At 47.0% G+C, this 22,014-nt stretch overlaps 1 protein-coding gene across 2 annotated transcripts in view; it reads right to left on the reverse strand.

The window, feature by feature from the left end:
* Positions 1-978: 978 nt before the first annotated feature.
* LOC109023457 (putative GED domain-containing protein DNM1P34) overlaps positions 979-22,014 on the reverse strand; it is a 35,993-nt gene continuing 14,957 nt past the window's right edge. Inside the window, exons 1-2 of one of the 2 annotated variants that reach the window (XM_019010684.4) lie at positions 3,542-3,748; positions 979-2,802 (exon numbers count right to left, since the gene is read on the reverse strand). In XM_019010684.4, coding sequence (XP_018866229.2) covers positions 2,659-2,802; positions 3,542-3,748 — 351 coding nt within the window. In that variant the 3' untranslated portion in view covers positions 979-2,658. Of the gene's footprint in view, positions 2,803-3,541; positions 3,749-22,014 lie in introns of those variants that run through there. The other variant, XR_008672102.2, reaches the window with a different exon arrangement.

The following is a 22,014-nucleotide window of genomic DNA, read 5'->3' on the forward strand; positions in this document are numbered from 1 at the left end:
GGTGATGTGACTCCCGTTTATTTTGCTTTTCATTTTGGAGTAAATGGATTTAGCCATACTGCTCAGCCTGGTGGATTCCCGTGTCCCTCACTGGGTCCTGGAGTTTGTGCCACTGAACGAGGAGCCCTAGAGTGTCTGAGCATGTCCAGCTGGGCTCTTGGGGACCTTCCAGGCCTGTTACCTGTATGCTGCCTGGTGACACCTGGTGGATTTCACGGGGACTGCCATGGCGCCTATGGGGCACAGTCCAGCCCTGACAGCCAACAGGCTCAGAAGCCTGATGTAGCAGTGGCCGGGAAGACAGATACCAGCACCTAAGGGCACTGACTTCCACCCCAGGCATCTTCTGTTCCATCCCCCTGCCTCCCTCGCCTGTCTGCACCCGGTGGCCTGTTCTGTCTGTCCCTCCAGTGTACCTGGTGGCCTGTTAGTGCTGGCTGCCCCGCAGGCTCCTCCAGGCTGAGTTCATGGCCCTGCCCCCTAGTGGCCAGAGCCGGCTTCGCAGGATAAAAGCCAGCTAAGCTCCAGGGGCTTTCCAGGAAAAGTGTCCCTTGGAAAGGGTGTGTGGCCTTTTCACTCCTCCCAACAGCACCCTAGAAATGGCTTGGCCTTTTCCCTCCCCTGCGCTCCACAGAGAACACAGCCAGCAGAGGACACATTCCCCATCATCCAGAAATGGGTTTGATTCTCAGCCGAGGGACAGCAGGACTGGTAGAGACTGTTAGGCCACACAGCTGCCAACACAGCACCCCCATTCTTGGTGGGGGGTGGGAGGGATGGCGGGGGCTGGCTGTCCACAGGCCGGGCATGACAGGGAGGCTCACTGGAGGTGGCACACTTTGGAGGGGCAGTGTCAGGGGAGACCTTCCTCTTGTTGGGCCCCAAGACTCCACAAGGACAGCACGGTGACAGATTCCCAGTGCTAGAGGCGAGGCGGCCAGCCATGTGTAGGTGTACATGTATATATATATATATATATATATATATATATATAGAGAGAGAGAGAGAGAGAGAGAGAGAGAGTATTTATAGATATTTATAGAACAGGGCAGGGGCATACCACAGAGGGGGCACAAGTTTTCAGCAAGGGTCACACCTGGATGTGTCAGCTCACCACTACGACAGACTAAGTCACAGATGAAGGGGGCTGGCTTTGGGGCTGGGGAGCCACTGTCAAGTCACAGGACACCCGCCAAGGCAGGCTTGGAAAGGGAGGCCTCTGAGAAGAGGAGGATCTGTTTAGAGGTCAGAGTGGGGCTGGGGCTCTCAGGACGGGATGGACTTGCCTGACCTGATCAGCTGGCAGTTGGAGAGAAAGCAGAGAGAAAACGGGAGAGAGAAAAGTGAGCAGAGAGCTGGTGAGGCAAGCACAGAGCACAGGCGTGCTGCAGCAGCTGTGGAAGGGCTGGGGAGGGGAGGACGCAGGTGCAGGTGTGGCAAGTTTCCTGGAAAAGAGGGGCTGGAAGGAAAAGGGGAGGAAGATGGAGGGAGGAGCCGGAGCTTCACAGGTAGTGCCTGGGGGCTGCGGCGGCCCTCCCCAGCCCACACACACTGGCCTCTCCCACGGCACCCAGGCAGTGCACCCACAGTTCAGACCAATGCTCAGCCCCCTTGGGCTTCCCTCTTCTCTGGTCACCCTCCCTTCCAACCCACTGGCCCAGGGCCACCTCTTGCCTTGGGGAGCCCCACCCAACAGCCACCAGGCCTGATAGAGAAGGAACACTGCTTGACCCAGGATGGTGAAGCTAAAAGGGATGGCTGGACTGAGTGCCAGGGGCCCTCTGGGTGGTCAGAAAGCCCAGGACCCTCTGAAAGGACCCTGGGGGAGGCAGGAAGGGCATATGCCACTGGCCATAGACTTATAAGTCTAAGGGGGGAGCCTCAGCTGGTTGTGGGGGCCTGCAGGTTGCATAGGTGAGCCTGGGCCCTTCCTGCTGGGAAGAGCAGAAGAGGGAGAGTCCGTGGCAGGGGAGGTGGGTGGGCTGGCTATGTGGAGCTCAGCTGGGCCAGCAGGGACTGTGGTCCCCTTGGCTGAATAGCACAGGTGACCCCTAGGAGCAACAGGCCAAGGTGCATGAGCCCGCTGGCTGGCGGTAGTGTTTCAGCAGGGGCCAGCGACCCTGCCTTCAGTCACACGCTAGCAGCTATGATGGTACCTGGGAGGGAGGGAAGGGGCTGTGTGTTCCTGCCCGGCCTGTGAGGTGTGTTGTGGGATGACCATGTGTTTGGGACTCTCAAGATTTTATCCTAGATCACCACTGGATTGCCAACAGATAGAGGAGGTGGGACCCTGACTATCACCCCTGCTCTGCAGTGGATTTGGCTCTCGGCACTCCCAGACTGGGAACTGGATACCCTGCCCTGGCAGCATGACTCAGACTGCACGACAGTTATGTTGTGCCCAGGTGACATTCCTAGGCCTCTGGCCGCCTCAGAGTCCAGCCTCACACACAACGCCCTCCACGTTCCCAGGCCCTACACCATAAACCATGAGTTCTCCGCCGTCTCCGAGGACTCTAGAGAGCACCCACATCTGCCAACTTGGGCATGGAGCCTGTTCCAAGAGCCCACAGTCTTAGCCATGGAGGCTGGGGGGCTTTGGGGCCGTGGGGGCCAGCCCTGGTACCTGCATCCAGCTAGGATGCTCTACACCTGCAGTCAGGAGTTGTCCATGGACCCCCGTGGGCGTGCTGATTGTGTTCGTGACCGCTGTGCCTGCTCTGCCGACTCCTTCATCAGCATGTTCTTGTCCCCATGCAAGTACAGGTTGGCCAGCAGCTCCGAGAAGATAAACTCCTTGTTCTGAGAGTGGCCAAAGAGGGAAAGAGGTTGGGACCTGATGCCTGTGCCACCCTGGCCACCCTGCCAGGCCCTGCTGGGACTGTGCACTGGACTTGGAGCCCCGAGTATGGCTTTTCAGATGCGGCTTCTACACCGCTTAGACTCGAAGACCCACCTCCCCACCGCTTTTTCTCACTCAGATGGGGACACTGAGGTCCAGAGGAAAAGTCACCTGCCCAAGGTCACAGATCTGGGAGGCGACCCAGGACCTATCATGCCACCAGGACACCTGTCTACTCAGTTTTTAATTTTTGGAGATAGGATCTCTCTCTGTTGCCAGGCTGGAGTATAGTGGGCAAGATCATGGCTCACTGCAGCCTCAACCTCCTTGGCTCAAAGTGATCCTCCAAGGTTAGCCTGTTGAGTAGCTAGGACTACAGGCATGTGCCACCACCAGGCCCAGCTATTTTTAAAATTTTTTTGTAGAGACTTAAGGTCTCACTATGTTGCCCAGGCTGGTCTCAAACTCCTGGGCTCAAGCGATCCTTCTGCCTTGGCCTCCCAAAGTGCTGGGATTACAGGCATGGGCCACTGTGCCCAGTCCCACGTTATAGTTCTATGGGACAGTTCTGGTCTGGACCGTGCCCCTCTCCCTGGACCTGGTCCCATAGGGCTGGTTGTCATCTCTGGCAGGCCAACATGGCCACCTGCATCCCCAGTGCCACAGGAGCCTCCTGCCCCCATGAGGCGGTGCATGCACGTTGTTGATCATGAGGTGCATGATGGTCTTGGGCACGAGACCAACCATGAGGTCCCACACGGTCTTGTTGACAATGGCCACATAGGAGTCCACCAGGCTCTGGGTGGTCTCCATTTGCCACTCCAGCTGTGGGACCATGGAGTGCATGAAGCTGTTGGAACCATTCTCCTCGGCCTTGCTGGCCTGCTGTGGAGAGCACAAGGGCATCAGGGCGGCCAGGCCATGCAGCCAGGCTCCAGGCATCCCCAGGATCTCAGCCCCTCCAAGGGTACCTGGAACATTGGGGCACAGGGAGAAACAACTGGCCAGAACAACACCCAGCTCCCCACACAATCTAGAGGGTTTCAGGTCTCTGCCTCTCAGGACCCCAGACTCTCCCGATTCAGCCTCGTCTTAGTTCTGACTCTAGTACCCAGAATTTGTCTCCATTTCCCAATCCAGAAATTGGAAAAGAACATCTCCAGGTCCCTCACTTGAAGACATGGCCAGAGGTGGTGCCATGCTACAGACACCTGGCAGGAGGTGGGAAGGGCATACTCACTTTCCCCTTGTCCTGGGAGGCCCACACACCAACATTGCCGCCACCGCTGCCACCTGGGAGCACAGCCAAAGTAGACACACACAGGAAACGGGGAAGGGTTGAGTGAACCTGGGACACTGCACCCCAACTTTAATGTGTTGATGAATTCAATCTGCTAATATTTTGTGGAGGATTTTTGCATCAATATTCATCAGTGATATTGGCCTGTAGTTCTCTGTTTTGGATGTATCTTTGGTTTTGGTATCAGGGTAATACTAGCCTTGTAAAATGGGTTTGGAATAGTTGGGTAAGGCCTCTAGTTTTGGAATAGTTTGGGTAAGGTTGGTATTAGTTCTTCTTTAAATGTTTGGTAGAATTCAGCAGTGAAGCACCAGGTCCCAGGCTTTTCTTTGCTGGGAGACTTTTTATTACCGCTTCAATCTCATTATTTCTTATTTGTCTGTTCAGGTTTTGGATTTCATCACGGTTCAATCTTGGCAGGCTGGATGTGTCTAGAAATGTATCCATTTTTAGTAGGTTTTCCTATTTCTTTGCATACATTGCTTATAACAGCCACTAGTGAGCCTGTGAATTTTTGTGGAATCAGTTGTAATTTTCCTTTTTCATCTTAGATTTTATTCACTTGTGTCTTCTTTTTGTCTTAGTCTTACTTAGGCTAAAAGTTTGTCAACATTGTTTATCTCTTCCAAAACCCAACTTTTCATTTCATTGATGCTTTTGATTGTTGTCTTCATTTCAATTCCATTTATTTCTGCTCTGATCTTTATTATTTTTCTTCTACTAATTTTGGGTTTGCTTTGCTCTTGCTTTTCTATTTCTTTAAGATGCATTTAGGTTGATTATTTGATGCTTTTCTACTTTTAAAAAGTAGGTGTTTATAGCCGTAAATTTCCCTCTTAGTACTGCTTTTGTCGTATCCCATAGGTTCTGGCATGTTGTGTTTCCATTATCATTTAAGAAATGTTTCAATTTCCTTCTTAATTTCTTCATTGACCCACTGGTCATTCCAGAGCATATTATTTCATCTCCATGTTTGTGTAGTTTCCAACATTTGTTACTAACTTCTAGTTTTATTCCATTGTGATCAGAGAAGATATTTGATATTATTTCATTTTTTTCTAATGTTTTAAGATGTGTCGTGTGACCTAAGATATGGTGTATCCTTGAGAATGATCCATGTGCTGAGGAAAAAAAAAAATGTGTATTCTGTAGCCCAAGGGAGAAGACACCTGCCCCCACTCTGCTGCAACACACAGCGCTCTCTCTGCTCAGGGATGGGGCAGTGGTGTGCTGTTGTTACACAAGGGGCTCTCTGTCAGGGAGGGAACAGAAGTCTCTTCTGTAGTGTTTGCCATTTTCGGTGGTGCAAATATTCCATGGCTGATTTCAAACTGCCACCGTCTTCTCAGCCTGGGCTTGTTTGTACCCACCCTTGGGAAGGCTTTCCAGGTATTTGAAAGGATGTGGGTGTTGTGATCTCAACTGTATCTTTATTAGGGGACACTCCAAGCCAAGTTACGCTAAAGTTCTTGCAGACTCAGAGGAACTGCCCTGATGGTCTTGGATAAGATCTAGAAGAATTATCTGGGCTACCAGGCATTAGAGACTCTTATTCTGTACCTGTAATTTTTCTCCAAAAAAACAGTCTGTCTGTCTGTCTGTCTGTCTCTCTCTCTCTCTCTCTCTTCCTACCTCTCTCCCTCCCTTTCTCTCTCTGCTGGGTCACTTGGAGCTGGGGTGGACTGATACAACATCCCTATGGCCACCACCACTGGGACTGCACTGGGTCAGACCTTTAAGCTTGAGTAAGCTCAAGGCCCACTGTCAACACTACCCGGCTATCGCCTATGCTAAGATTCAGATTATTCACAAAATGCTCCCAAGTGAAGAAAATACTTTAACCACATGAAGTATCATGCTACACAATATGGTGTGGTGGTGAAGGGTGCAGGCTCTAAAACCAGAAAACACAGGTTCAAGTCCTGGCTCTACCACCTTGGGAAAGTTATGTGATCTCTCTGTGCCTCCATTTCCCCATCTAAAATATGAGGATGACAAAATAGTGTCTATTTCACAGAGTTGTTTTGAGGAAAATAATATATGTAAAGCACTGGGAACAGCAGTTAGTGCTATGTAAGTGTTTGCTATAGTTATTCTAACATTTCAGATTATAAATATCTACCCTGTTATTCAGATGACAAGCGTCCCTAAGCTGATAACATGATGAAGAGCTTTCGGGTTTCTTAATTTCCATCAGTTTTGTGAGGGAAAAAATACCACACGAAGAAGAGCAACTGAAGCAGGCGTGAGAAGGAAACTTGGCTTAAGATTGGGGGGCTTGGGTTTATTAGGCTTTCGTCTTCTAAAAATGTCCTAAGCTCCATTGATAAGAAGATGCTTAGTATCAATCCAGCTAAAAAGGACCAATAGACTCCACAAGACACTGAGTTAGAGACAAAAATAGCAGGGTAATAAATGAAATATGGAAAACTACACAACCGGAAAAATAAACAGCTACCAGTACCCAAAACGTGGCTAAATCTCACAGGATTCTGTTGAATGAAAGAAGCCAGCCACAAACGCGCACATACTGAATGATCCCATTTATATGAAGTTCAAGAACAGGCAAAACTAATTCATGGTGACAGAGGTCAGGATCCTGGTTAACTCTGAGGGGACAGCAACTGAGAAGGGGCAAGAGGGAGCCCTCTGTGTTGATGGGAACATTCTGTATCTTGAGCTGAGTGGCGGTTACATGAAAGTGCACATATGTAAATACTATGGAGTTGGCCAGGTGCAGTGGCTCACACCTGTAATCCCAGCAGTTTGGGAGGCTGAGGCAGGCAGATTACTTGAGGTCAGGAGTTCAAGAATAGCCTGGCCAACATGGTGAAACTCCATCTCTACTACAATACAAAAATTACCCAGACGTGGTGGTAGGTGCCTGTAATGCCAGCTACTCAGGAGGCTGAGGCAGGAGAATTGCTTGAATGCGAGAGGCGGAGTTTTCACTGAGCCAAGATCGAGTCACTGCACTCCAGTCTGGGCAACAGAGAGAGACTCCATCTCAAAAACAAAAAAAATATGGAGTTGTAACTTAAGGTATATGCACTCCACTGTATGTAAGATACTGTCTTAGTCCATTTGTGCTGCTGTAACAAAATATATGAGACTGGGTAATAGGTAAAGAATAAAAATTTATTTCTCACAGTTCTGGTAACTGGGAAGTCCAAGATCAAGGTGCCAGCAGGTTTGTAGTCTAGCGAGGGCTGCTCTCTGCTTCTAAGACGGCACCTTGAACACTATGTCCTAACATAATGGAAAAGACAGAAAAACAAAAGAAGAAAACCGAGCTAGGTAGCTCCCTCAAGCCCTTTCATAAGGTCACTAATCCTATTCACGAGGGGGCTCCTCCCTTACAGCTTAGTCATCTCCTAAACACTTCACCTCTTAATGCTATCACATTGGGGTTTAAGTTCCAATATGAATTTTAAAGGAGACACAATCATTCCAACCATAGCAAATATACTCTACTAAAAAGAAAAAAAGGAAAATCTTGTCTCTAAACATAATATTTTAAGAGTTTACATATTTACAGCTCAATTTTCTGCTTGCTTACATACATATTTGTGACCATGAGTGTCATTATTAGCTGAGAAAAGTTTCAGTAAATTAAATTTTTTTCTCACATTATCTATTAATATCTTATTCAGATAAAACCAAATTTCTAACCTTGATTTTAGGTTGAGACAGAAACCCATAGTCGTTTGTTGCAATGTGAGAATGACAGAGAGAGAGATTAACTAGCAGGATCCAACTATAAAAATAAATTTAAGGGAACAATTCTCTACTAATGACTCCCCCAGACAAATCATTACTTGGATAGCAATGAGTCAACTAAAAATGGAAGTGAGAACAGTTCGAGTCCTTTTTGCAATGGATGGATGTTTATGAGACTATTAAGTGAAGAGGTTCACAAACAAGGGGATAAATGGCATGGTAATTTGGAGTTGAATGGAGTAATCTTGGAAATATAAAAATAGTGCTTAATGGGACTTGTCTACTTGCAATTCAATAAGCCAACATACGTAAACTCAAACAGACGATGGACATGAACACTCAGAACAAAATTACAGAAACAGGGCTGGGTGCGGTGGCTCACGCCTGTAATCCCAGCACTTTGGGAGGCTGAGGCGGTTGGAGAGGTCAGGAGTTTCTGACGAGCCTGGCCAAAGTGGTGAAATCCCGTCTCTGCTAAAAATACAAAAATTAGCCAGGCGTGGTGGCGGGCACCTGTAGTCCCAGCTACTCGGGAGGCTGAGGCAGGAGAATTGCTTGAACCCAGGAGGCGGAAGTTGCAGTGAGCTGAGACTGCACCACTGCACTCTAGCCTGGGCGGCCAAGGTGAGACTCCATCTTAAAAAAAAGAAAGAAAAAAGAAAAAAAAAATTAGCCAGGCGAGGTGATGGGTGCCCATAGTACCAGCTACTTGGGAGGCTGAGGAAGGAGGATCACTCGAACCCAGAAGGCGGAGGTTGCAGTGAGCCGAGATTGCGCCACTGCACTGCAGCCTGGGTGACAGAGCGAGGCTCCGTCTCAAAAAAAAAAAAAAAAAAAAAAAAAAAAAAAAAAAAAAAAATTTACGGGAATAAATTTAGCAAAGAGGCACCAAAGTTAAGATAAGGCCCACTGTTCCACCTCTGACATCTTTAATTCTTGAGTCATGGGGATGGCAAGCCAGGAACAGTCTTCTGACTGGGAGCTAAAACCAGCCTTTGAGGTGGGTTCAGAGAGACTGTTCAGACTAAAGATGAGAAAATGTTCAGACTAAACATGGTCGAAAACATCCCGAAGGCAAGGACATTTTCAAAGACAGTGGTGCTTCGAGAAAGAGAATGCTGTGTGTTTAAAAACAATTAAAAGAATGGAAACAAGGAAGAAAAATTGACCGGAGGGTAGGGTGACCATATGTTCTGGTTTGCAAGGTACAGCTAAGGTTATGTCTGCTGTCCTGGTGCAATTATGATAGTGCCCCCTTTCACTCTGAAGTGTCTGGATTTGGATGATAAAGCATATGGTCACCCTACCAAAGACAGGATATTAGCCAGAAGACCCATGTGTCCATTTTAAACAGTATGGACTGATCCACAGCCAGGCTCGTGCCACTTCCCAGCTGAGCGGTGTGCACCACCTCTGCCTCGCCCTATTCCGCCCTGCCCGGGTTTCCGGGAAGGCTGGAGCTGAACCCTCGGCTCCCGTGCTGCTCTGGTGCCACCTGCAGGTTGTGTGGGGGAACTGCTTCTCCCCACCCCGAACCTGGACAGCCTTGGACTTGGCAAAAAGCCCATCAGGTGCTGTTCCCCACGTCTCTTGTCTTTCCGCTAACACTTTAGGATAGTGAGGAAGCAAAAGAGCTTGAGCTTACTAAGCTCCTACTGCGTACTGGGCACAGAGTGGGCACTTTTCTCTCCAGCCTCGCAATTGATGGGAAATAGGTGATTGTACAACTAAGATACAGGATCAGAGTGGGCTAGCGACGTGCTCACAGTCTCTCAGCTGAAACTGGAACCCAGGGGTCTTTGACTCTAAAGCTAGTGCTCTTTTTGGGTCTCCAGCTTGAGCAATAGTTGCAAAATGCAAAGAGCACCATGAAAATCTAATATTGATCCACATAAGACCGTATTGCAAACAGAAACATGCAGTGTCTTCGTGGGAGTGATGGCGAGGGGGGGAGATTATCTCAGTTCTACGTAACCTGGGAACTCTCCAAGGAAAATGAATGAAGCATGACCGAGTGCAATTTGTCTGATAAAATCTGTCAGAACGTGGGGCCTTGTGGGTCCTGAGTGAAGGCAAGAACCCATGGTGCTGGACATTTGCTAAGGTGTTCTTTATAAAATCACTCAGGGCCTCAGTGCCTCCACCTTCTTCATGACCCCAGGCAGTTTCCCCGTCTGTCTTCATCCTACTGCCTGGCACACTATCCATCAAACTGTTTTTAGAGTTATGTCTTGATAAAATAAAAATCATGGTGGGAGTCATTTACACCCTAGTGAGAGTCATCTAAGATTCCCTTATCTTCTCAGACCTTTTAGCTGAAGTTGGTTATGAGAGAGGATGGGGAGGGGGAAAAGGGTTGGGGCGAGCACTTGGAGCTTGCACTGTTTCTTGCCAACGCCCTGGCACAGTGTGAATATGTCCATCTAAATGGAGAGCTCTATGCATGTTCCTCTCTATTCCCTTTGTCACCAATACCAATTCCCAAGGCAGAGCCCCAGGAGGGCTGGCCTGAAGGACCTGGAGGTAATAGGAAACACTTGGCTTTGGGTTTCAGGTCAAGCTCTGCCAGTGACTTGCAGTGTAACATCAGACAAGTCAGTTCACCTCTCTGCACTTCAGTGACCTCATCTGTAAAAGGCTGGTTTGGACTAGATCATTAATTTTCTTAAGTTTTGCAGTTGTTTTTTATTTTAACAGTATATTCAATTCCTCCCCTATCTTTATTAAAGTATAATTGACAAATAAAAATTGTGTATATTGACAGTGTTCAATGTGATATATGCATACATTGTGAAATGATTAAAATGAGTTAATTAACACTTTAATCACCTCACATACTTTTTTTTGTGGTAAGAACATTTCAGATGTATTTACTTAGAAATAGTGTTTACTAGAGGTGAGGAAGGGTAAGGGGGAGAAAGTAGCCAAAGGTTGGCTAACAGGTTAACAGATACAAGAGTACATGGCTGAGTGCAGTGGCTCATGCCTGTAATCCTAGCACTTTGGGAGGCTCACTTGAGCCCAGGAGTTTGAGACCAGGCTGGACAACATAGGAGATCCAATCTCTACAAAAAAATTAGAAATTAGCCAGGCATGTTGGTGCATGCCTGTGGTCCCAGCTACTCTGGAGACTGAGGTAGGAGGATCACTTGGGCCCAAGAGGTCAAGGCTGTGGTGAGTTGTGATTGCACCACTTCATTCCAGCCTAGGGAGCAGAGTGACACCCTGTCTGGGGAAGAAAAACAAAACAAAACAAAAACAAAGAGTACAGCCAGATGGGAGGAATAGTTCTAGTGTCTTTAGCACTATAGGGTAACTATAATTCATGACAATTTATTATATATTTTTAAATAGCCAGAAGAGTGGATTTTGAATGCCCCCAGAACAAAGAAATGATAAATGTTTGAGGTGGTGGAGATGCTAATTACGATTTGATCATTACACATTGTATATATGTATAAAAATATTATACTGTATCCCATAAGTATATACAATTATGTGTTGATTAAAAATAATAAAAGCAGGCCAGGCATGGTGGCTCACACCTGTAATCCCATCACTTTGGGAGTCCAAGGCAGGAAATCGAGACCATCCTGGCTAACATGGTGAAACCCCATCTGTACTAAAAATACAAAAAATTAGCCGGCATGGTGGTGCGTGCCTGTAGTCCCAGCTACTCGGGAGGCTGAGGCAGGAGAATCACTTGAGCCTGGGAGGCAGAGGTTACAGTGAGCTGAGATTGTGCCACTGCACTCCAGCCTGGGTGAGAGAGCAAGACTCTGTCTCAAATAATAATAATAATAATAATAATAATAATAATAATAGCAAAAAATCTACTCTTAGTAATTTGCAAGTATACATTATTAACTATAGACATCATGCTGTACAACAGATCTCCAGAACTTACAACATTATATTTAATTCTGATCAAACTACTAGTTACACAGAAGTAACAACAAAATGATATCTGTTGCAAGAAATCCTCAGTAAAACAAGAAAAGAAGAAAAAAAGAACAAAATGGTAACGAAAGGCTTATATCAAAAAGCATTTCCTCTGCCCTTTCCTTTCTTGCCTTTGAGTCCTAATTCCTATAGGTCATCACTTTAAACTCATTTTGCGACTTCCCCTGGTATGTTATCATCATATTTCTAAAGAATGTTTATGTTGCTATTTCTTGATTTGTTTTCTTCAGTATCTGTCAGTTCCTGGCATAGCTCAGTATAGGGCTTATCTTCCTATGAGGTCTTAATTTCCTTGCTTCCATTTCACTAATTTGACTGGATCACAATCACATGAAATCAAAAGCATTTACATTCTCGTAGCCATCTAAATATTGTCCCTAACCCAAGTCCCGCACTGAAATTGTTTCATCTCTTTCCTTTCTTCCCCTGGAGTTAATAATTGCTTCAGATTATTATCCCTCATTTGCTTTTTTTTTAACCAATTACCTACCTATTTTTTCAGATGCTCCAACCAAGCTATCAAATGCCTAGTGATAATTATCCAAAAACTAAGATACACTGGATACTCTATCAGCCCCATTATTTTCCTGGAGGCTTCCCTCTCTCCCTTGCCCTCCATCCTTCTGCTCCAAACTGGACTCGGCTCTCAGCCCATGGCACGGCTGGCATTCTGACATGTCTCTGCACCATCGTGTGAATTTTCTTGCTGTCTCTTCTGTGTGCATCTCCTGTTCCCTGATTTACTCTCTCATTGTGTTGCAGTACATCTTCCAGTGGCTTCCCGAGAAAGAGTGAATGGAAGCCAAACTTTCTGACCCTCACACATTTTAGAATGTCATTGTTCTACCCCAACTCCTGATTACTAGTTTGGCTGGATGTAATGCTCTAATTTAAGTGTAACTTCTCCTCACATTGGGAAACATTGCTCTATTATTTTCTAGTTCCCAGCGTTGTTGGGAAGAAGTCCGTGTCATGCAGAGTCTTGGCTCTTAACTTATGACCTGTCTTTTCTCTCTGGAAGATTTTAGGATTTTCTCTCTATCCTTAGCTTTCTGGAATTTCCTAATGATGTGCCTTGCTGTAGGTCTTTCTTCATTCACTGTGCTAGTCACCTGATAGACTCTTTTGAACTAGAAAATTATGTCCTTCTATTGTGGGAAGCCACCAGCAGGTTCGTGTGAGCTGGGTAATCACATTCTTTTCTTCCAAGGACAGAGGTATCAAGGCCCTGGGAACCTTATAAGTGGATGTGGGGAAAGGGGGCCTGAGGTGAATCCAACAAAGCTGCAGCACCCACTGAGCTCATGTCCCAGGGCTAGGCTCTGCCTGAGGACAGGAGACATGGGTGAGACCCACTTCCTGCCCAGTCCCATGGTGGGGCTCAGGAGACACATGGTCCAGGAGGCCCCCAGCCCCAGCTACATTGACATGCACCTACCTGTATGCAGCGATCAGTGAGCCACAGGACAACTTAGGGGAAGGGGCAGCTCCAGAGTGCAGGATAGGAGGGAAGTAAATAATCATGGGGTGGGGAGTGGCCTTATGGGGAAGGGGCAAAGGCAGGGCCGTGTGTGTGTGTGTGTGTGTGTTGTGTTGTGTATTGGGGGAAATGGGGAGAACATTTTGTCTGCCCCCTTTTCTGACCACTGCACCCCTTTTATCATGAATAGTTTTTCTTCCCATCATGGACTGAGTGTCTCTGTCTCCTCCAAATTCATATGTTGAAGCCCTAACCCTCTGCATGGCTGTATTTGCAGATGAGGCCTCTCAGGAAGTCATAAACGTTAAATGAGGTCCTAAGGGTGGGGCCCTGATTCAGTAGGATTAGTGTCCTTATAAGACGAGACACCAGAGAGTGCACTCTCTGTCTCTGCACAAATACAAAGAAGAGGTCATGTGAGCATACAATATGGCAGCCACCTATGGGCCAAGAGAAGAGGCCTCAGAATGAAACCTACCTTGCTGGCACTTTGGTCTTGGATTTCCCAGCCTCCAGAACTGTGAGAAATAAATGTCTGTGGTTTAAGCCACCCAGTCTGTGGTATTTTGGCATGGCACCCTGGACTGACTAATATATCTCCGCACCCTACTTCAACCACATGACACTAGAGGGCTCGGCAGTTTTAGAGTCCCAGCTACTCAGCCAACCCAGACCAGACCAAGCAGAAACTTTCTTCTGGAATTTTCTGATTAGGAACTAATGGAGGGGAGCCCCATCCTTTCTTGAAGGCAAAGCCAGGAAGACGGAAGCCCCATGGTGCCAACAGCCTGACTCCAGCCTTGTGGGGAAAGTTGCTCTGAGAACACAAAACTGATCTGCAGACTGAGGTGGAGACAGAGACAAGGAAAGGAACCTGCAAATCCTAACAGCACTGGTGATTCTGAGTCCAGGTATTCCTGAGGCCCAACTGTTACCTGCCCTGCCCATGGCTAACTTACTGACCAATGAGCTTCCCTTCTTGCCTAAGCCAACTCGAGTGAATTTTCTGTCACTCACATCCAAAGAGCCCTGGCTGCAATGGCAGGGCATGGCAGGGCTGGGCTGGCTGGAGCAGAGGACAGTGTGGGTGGAATCAGCAGTGACAGGCACACAGGAAGTGCAGGTATCGAGTGGCCTCCATGAGGTCTTCCTCTAGCCCCGACTGTGAGCAAGGCTGGGCTCATACGCTCAGTAGGTCAGAGTGAGGGATTTGGTCAGAGGTGCCATGCTCAGGGCCATCTTTCTATGAGCCAGACTCTATGTCATCAACAGCTTTGCCATCAGAGATAGTTTTAGTCACATCTTGGGTTCACTTGATCAATTGCTGTTCTCCTGCTTTCAGGATCTTTATACTAGGCTGCCCCATGTGGGTGTTAGGAAGCCATAGGCATCCTGACTAAAAACCCAGACCACAAAAAGTGCTTCCACCAGCCTGCCCAGGGCTCCAGAGGGCAGGACCGATGGGTGGTGGGGTGGGCCACGCCTGGGCAGTCGTGACATGTACACCACTCTTGATCTGTCTTCTGGAACTTTTCACTCCTCCAGTTTGGGTCCCGGTGGGGCACACGTGGGAAAGACCATGAATGCCCATGTCTCTGACTAGTTTCCCCATCAGAAGTGGACGTTGCACCAAGCACCCTCCTCCATTAAAACCGGACAGACTAAGGACCACTTTCCCAATGGATGGGTCTTCTTGGTCCATCTCATGCTCCCAACAGAGCTCCCTCCCTGGGATGGGAATGCGCCATGTCAGGAGAGCCCTCTTGACCCAGCCTCCAGCCAAAGCCAGTCCCCCTGCCAAGCAGGCCCTAGAGTTACACTGGAGGAGGACAGGCCTCACCTGGAAATTTCTTGCTGAAAATTGTCAGTTTCCCACACAAGTACAGCCTGGCAGTTTAATTCAAATTAAAACCAGAAGGAGACTGCTGCTTCAGTCTCAACTGCTTGAAAATTACGTTGTGTAGAGCTTTCATTTGCTGGAAATTGTGCAGCCAGACATTGTGCAGATTGACCCAGTAGCTACAGCAAGTACACATATAGGGCGCCAAGCAAGGACAAGTGTGCACATGTGCACACGCACACACACACACAGCAGAAAATCTAGAAATAGACTATTTTACTGTCAGCTGTCATGGAAGTTTTGTGTCATTTCCCCAAAAAATACAAATTTTATTTTATGATTTAGTCTTGTTTTTATTTAGAATTACTTAAGGAAAAGGAAACGTGAGTGCAGTGGCTCATACCTGTAATCTCAGCACTTTGGGAGGCTGAGGCAGGAGGATCACTTGAGCCCGGGAGTTCAAGACCAGCCTGGGCAACATGGTGAAACCCGATCTCTATAAAAAATATTAAAATTAGCCAGATGTGGTAGCATGTGCCTGTGGTCCCAGCTACCCAGGAGACTGAGGTGGGAGGATCCCTTGGGCCCAGGAGGCAGAGGTTGCAGTGAGCCGAGATCACATCACTGCAGTCTAGCCTGGGTGACAGAGTGAGATCCCATCTCAAAAAGAAAGAAAGAGAAAGAAAGAGAGAAAAAGACAGAGAAAGAGAAGAGAAAAGAAAAAGAAGAGGAAATAAAAGAAGAGAAAAGAAAGAGAAAAGAAAAAAAAGAAGAGAAGAGAAAAGAAACAAGAGAAGAGAAAAGAGGAGAGAAAAGAGGGGAGGGAGGGGAGAGAAGAGGAGGGGAGAGGAGCAATAGGATCCTGATATCTGGTGTGGGGAAACTTAAACGGATACATCTGAGAATTCTGAACCTCCAGTTTCCACTAAATGCTCTGGTCTAAAAGAAGTAGCCCCCTTTCCCTGCTAAGAGAAGGGCAGCTGCCCCTTGCCGGGAGACTGGGCAAAGAGCCTCCAACAAGGCCTTACAGCAGGATGAGGTGTGTCGTCATTGCTGCCCCACATTGACACCAGGCTATGGTCATTCTTCATCATGGCCCAAGGTCACAAGCACAATCTGCTCTGGGAGAATGATTTTTTTTGCCAAAAATGCAGGAGCTGCCGAGCGTGTACTGGCAGAATCTAGGAGAGGAGGTGAAGAAGTGGACATAAGGGTGTTGGACCAGGGGGAGACTAAAGGCTGTATACACGAGAATACAGTGACCTGGGAGCACTCTCAGGATTTAATGGCTTGGCAAAGACACCTGGGGCTCCAACACAGTGCTGGAGTGGCTCCTTGAAATGTGAACGGAACAGTTGCTGCAGTGAATTAGGTGGAGATTATAGAATTGCATTTGCAAAGCGTCAAAGAAGCCAGAAAGTACAGGGAGGTAGGAATGTTGGAATGGTTCATTATATGCCAGGAGATTCGGAATCCACCACTTGACTATGTGCCCTTGGAGGGCTCACAGGAACTCCCCTCTCTAGGCTAACAAGGAAGGCACTAGTGAGAAGGGCACCTGAATCTTTAAGAGACTCAGTGGCACTATGCTTGGTAGGCCGGGATCGACAAGAGGAGATGCTGCCATGAGACCAGGCTTCGTGGTGTCAGTGGGAACGGCGGAAGGCGAGAACAGCGGATGCCAGGTGGTGGCCCTTCACCATCATCCACAAGGTGGATGTAATTAACTTAATTGGTAGGAAGGCTAGAGTGACAGCCAGGATGCCTTGACCTCCAGGGAGCTGTTGTGTTAGCTACAAACTGATGGCATTCCAAGGGAGAGTTACATAGGCAGTTGACTAGGGTGGTTTTTTCTTTTGTTTTGTTTTTTGAGACAGGATCTTAATCTGTAGCCCAGTCTGGAGTGCAGTGGCACAATCATAGCTCTCTGCAGCCTCAACCTCCTGGGCTCAAGCGATCCTCCCACCTCAGCCTCCCAGGAAGCTGGGATTAGAGGCATGCACCACCATGCCTGGCTATTTTTTTTTTCTAATTTTTAGTGAAGATGACATCTTGCTATGTTGCCTAGACTGGTCTCAAACTCCTGAGCGCAAGCAATCCTCCTGCTGTGACCTCCCAAATTGTTGGGATTACACATGTGAGCCCTAGGACATTTCCCGATTTGTGTATTCAGGAAAAAACAAGATCTGGCACGCAGAAGGCTGCAACAAAAAATTGCAATTTCCTACCCAGTTTTCAGACTGAGACAATTGAGACCTATAGCTCATGGATTGTAGGGGAGGCTGGGTATTCTTGGAAAAAGATCCTGCAACATTACCACATGGTATTCATTAATTATTCTCCAAAGGGATCTGGGGGTCATTGATGAAAGTAACTGTAGCTGATGAAAAGGGAATACCCAGACTGTTTGAGGGCCATTCACATAGGATTAGAGCTGACCATGCCACCATAAGATCCACAATGCCACCATGTCCCATCCCCAACAAGACTGAGGACATGTGAAGGCTAGGTAATAAATGGATCCCTGGATGAAGAGGCCACAGCCCCATCTGGTTGTCATTTCACTGTCCCTAAATATGCAATTGATATAAGTATGCTTAGAAGCTAACAGAGCTCTCACTTTACTCCCTGACCTGTGGGTATGAGCCACTATAGTAGGAAGAACCTGGGGGAAGTCTCTGCAATTCCCTCTTCCCACTTCCAGGAGCAATGCAGTATTCCAGGTGGAAACACAGAGATTTATCACCTCCCTCAACTGTGACCGCTGCCTTATAATGATAGAATTCTTACATTTCCCCACCTGTCCCTTGTGCCATTCTCATCATCATTTTACTTCCACATGTTATAAACACGACAATATGTTACTACTTTTGCCTCGGTCAATTATTTCTAGACATCACAAAAGGAGAAAATAGGATCTTTTCTATTTATCCATGTATTTATTATGTCAGTGGTCTTCATTCCTTTGTGTAGACTCAAATTTCTACCCAGTGTCATTTTTCTTCTGACCAAAGAACTGCTTTTAACACTTCTCAGAGTGCAGGCCTGCTGGTGATTATCCTGGCTTTTGTTTGTGTGAAAAAGTCTTTATTTTGTCTTCATTAAAATTTTTGAAATTTTATTGTTTTTTTTGTTTGTTTGTTTGTTTTTGAGATGAGGCCTCACTATGTTGCCCAGGCTGGTCTCAAACTCCTGGCCTCAGGCAATCCTCCTGCCTCAGCCTCTCAAAGTGCTGGGATGATTACAGGCGTGAGCCACCACCACAACTGGCCTCATTGACTTTTTAAAACTCATTTTAATCCCATATCTGCAGAGTTAACTTTTCATCTCTAGTAATTCTTTTTGTTTTATTTTGACACAAGGTCTCACTATGTGCCCAGGCTGGAGTGCAGTGGCACGAAAACAGCTCACTGCAACCTCGACCTCCTGGATTCAGGTGATCCTCCTGCCTCAGCCTCCTGAGTAGCTGGGACTACAGGTGCATGCCACCATGCCTGGCTAATTTTAAAATTATTTATAGAGATAGGTCTCCCTATGTTGCCCAGGCTGGTCTTGAACTCCTGGGCTCAAGCAATCCTTGTGTCTCAGCCTCCCAAAGTTCTGGGATTACAGGTGTGAGCCACCGCACCCAGCCTGTGTTTTTTTTTTTTTTTTTCCAATATATCTTCCATTTCTCTCTTCTCATAATGTTCAGATTTAGATTTTTCTAGCCTTCTTGAACATATGGAGCATATTTATAATATGTTTTTTAATGTCCTTATCTGCTAATTACACCATCTCTGTCATTTCTGGGCCTATTTCCATTGATTTATTTCTCTCCTGGTTATAGGCCATATTATGCCTGTTGTTTGTTTTTTGTTTTTTGTTTTTTGTTTTGAGACAGCATCTTACTCTGTCACCCAGGCTGGAGTGCAGTGGTGTGATCTCACCTCACTGCAATCTCCATCTCCTGGATTCAAGTGATTCTCGTGTCTCAGCCTCCCAAGTAGCTGGGACTACAGTTGCGTACCACCATGCCTGGCTAATTTTTGTATTTTTAGTAGAGACAGGATTTAGCCATATTGGCCAGGCTGGCCTTGAACTCCTGGCCTCATGCAATCTGCCCACCTCGGCCTCCCAAAGTGCTGGGATTACAGGCATGAGCCACTGTGCCTGGCCATTGCCTGGCAATGTTTTATTGACTGGTAGACATTGTTTTTGTGTTGTGACTGCTGGATTTTGTTTTCCTTTAAATAGTGTGGGACTCTGTTCCAGCACTAGTTAAGTTACTTGAAATAAGTTGGATCTATCAAGGTTTACTTTCAATCTTTGTTAGGACAGTTTCAGAGAAGCCTTTACTCCAGTGCTCATTTAGCCCCACTATTAAGGCAATACTTTTCTAAAGCTTCTCTTCCATTTCCTAAGTATTATAAGGTGTTTTCATTCGGACTAGTGAGAATATGAATTCTCTCTAGCTTGTTGTGAGCTCTGGGGATTCTTCTGTCTGCTTTCTGGCAGTTCTTTCCCTGGGTACTTTCTTCTCACATATGTCCCTATCAGCCCTTTGCCAAAGGCTTGAGGGCATCTTCCATAGCTCTCCAGAGTTCACGCGCTCTCTTCTCCCACCTCCTCCCTGGTACTCTACCTCACAAATTCTACCAGCCTTGAAGACCTTCCCAAGCTCTGATCTCTGTCTCCTCAATCCACCAAGACCACTAGACTTTGGATTCCCCTCCCTGTGTTGGAGCCTGTAATTGCTTCCGGCAGTAAACCGAGGACACTGTAGGGTTCACCTTCTTTTAGGGATCATAGTTCTTCTCGACCTGTTCTCCAATGTCTGAAAACTATTGTTTTATATATGTTGTTCCATTTTTCTAGTTGTTCAAGGTGGGAGGCAAATCTGGTCCCTGTTATCAATCGTGGCCACATGTAGAGGTTGCAGGATGTTGTTTATATCTGTTTTTGTTTTGAGACAGGCTCTCACTCTGTCGCCCCAAGTGGTGCCCTCTTGCCTCACTGCCACCTTCACTTTGTGGCCTCAAGCAATCCTTCCACCCCGGCCTCCCAAGGTGCTGGGATTACAGGTGTGAGCCACTGTACCCGGCCTAAAATTGTATCTTTCTTATTATCAGTGAAGTTAAACATTTTTTCCTGTGTGTCAGTGGCATTTGTGTTTCTTTTTCTTTGAACTTTCATATTTTTTTTCCATTTTTCTTAGAATTGTTGGTCTTTGTCTTCTCTACTTTTAGAATAGAATGAATATGATATTAATCATACTTCGAATTGTGGCCATGATGGAGTACCTGTATTGATGATGGTCTCCCAGCATAAACAACTACAAAGCTGGACAAAGTACATGAAGAAATTGTCTTCAGGCATTGGGCAATAGGCAGTTCCATGTACAATCTGAGAGAAGGGAATCACATGAAGTGACTGCTACATTTTTCTGGTGGGGAAAGTTTCTAAACCTTCAATGACAGCACGAGGAAGCAGAGTCCAAGCCAAGAGAATCAGTCTTGTTTGGTGGAGGAAACAGAGACTGGTGCTCAGGGCTGCTAAAATGTGTGTGGCAGAGTATCAGAAAGGATGGAGTTGCAGAGGAGAAGCCCCAGAAATCTTACAGAGGTTGCTGCAGGTCCTTGGCCAAATCCCAAACAATGAGTGTGCGGATTGAGGCTCTGCAAGGCCCAGCACAGAACAGCCGATGGGGAGCTGAAAGCTAAACAGCGATTTCAGTGGTCACAGACTGCTGGAGATACATCTGAATTCTGGCTCAGCCACAGTCTCCACTCTTGGAATCTCAGATCTTGATGAATATTCCAGACATTCACAGAGGGCCTAGAAGGCCATGCCTTGGGATTAAGGAAGATTCCCTGGGAATAAGGGCAAAACTGAAAAACAGCTCACCCTAACAAAGCCTAAAATGTAGCCTTGACACACATGATCAAGTCAACCCACGAGTAATTTAATTCCCTGCAAAACAAAACTCAACACTAGAGTAGGATAACATAACCCACATCTCTACAATGAAGGTTCACAATGTCCAACAGCTCAAGAAATACTAGATGTGTGAAAAAAGTGAGAAAATATATCCTAAAATTAAGAGAAAACCAGTCAATACAAACAGACCCACTGTGCATGGTGGCTTACGCCTGTAATCCCAGCACTTTGGGAGGCCAAGGCAAGTAGATCACTTGAGCTCAAGACTTCGAGACCAGCCTGGGCAACATGGCATAACCCCATCTCTACTAAAAATTCAGAAACGAGTTGGGTATGGTGGTGTGCAGGGGCCCATAACCCCCAGGCTGTGGACTGTACCCGTAGGTAACCTGGTAGGAACCAGGCTGCGCAGCAGGAGGTGAGTGGTGGACAGCGAGCATTACTGCCTGAGCTCCGCCCCCCGTCAGATCAGCAGGCATTAGATTCTCATAGAAGCGTGAACCCTAATGTGAACTGCACATGTGAGGGATCTAGGTTTCACACTCTTTATGAGAATCTAATGCCTGATGATCTGAAGTGGAACAGTTTCATACCATAACCACCACCCCCGACCCCGTCTGTAGAAAAACTGTCTTCCGCGAAACCAGTCAGGACTGCTGGTGGCACGTGCCTGTGGTCCCAGCTACTTGGAAGGCTGAGGTGGAAGGATGGCTTGAGCCTGGGAGGTGGAGGTTGCAGTGAGTTGAGATCATGCCACTGCACTCCAGCCTGGACAACAGAGTGAGAACTTATCTCAAAGAAACAACAACAAAAAAAGGGCCAGGCATGGTGGCTCACACTTGTACTCCCAGCACTTTGGGAGGCTGAGGCAGGCAGATCACCAGGAATTCAAGACCAGCCAGGTGAGGTGGAGGTTGGAGTGAGCCAAGATGGTGCCATTGCACTCCAGC

This window comes from Gorilla gorilla, chromosome 16, assembly GCF_029281585.2.
Source record: "Gorilla gorilla gorilla isolate KB3781 chromosome 16, NHGRI_mGorGor1-v2.1_pri, whole genome shotgun sequence".
NCBI classification, from domain to species: Eukaryota; Metazoa; Chordata; class Mammalia; order Primates; family Hominidae; genus Gorilla; species Gorilla gorilla.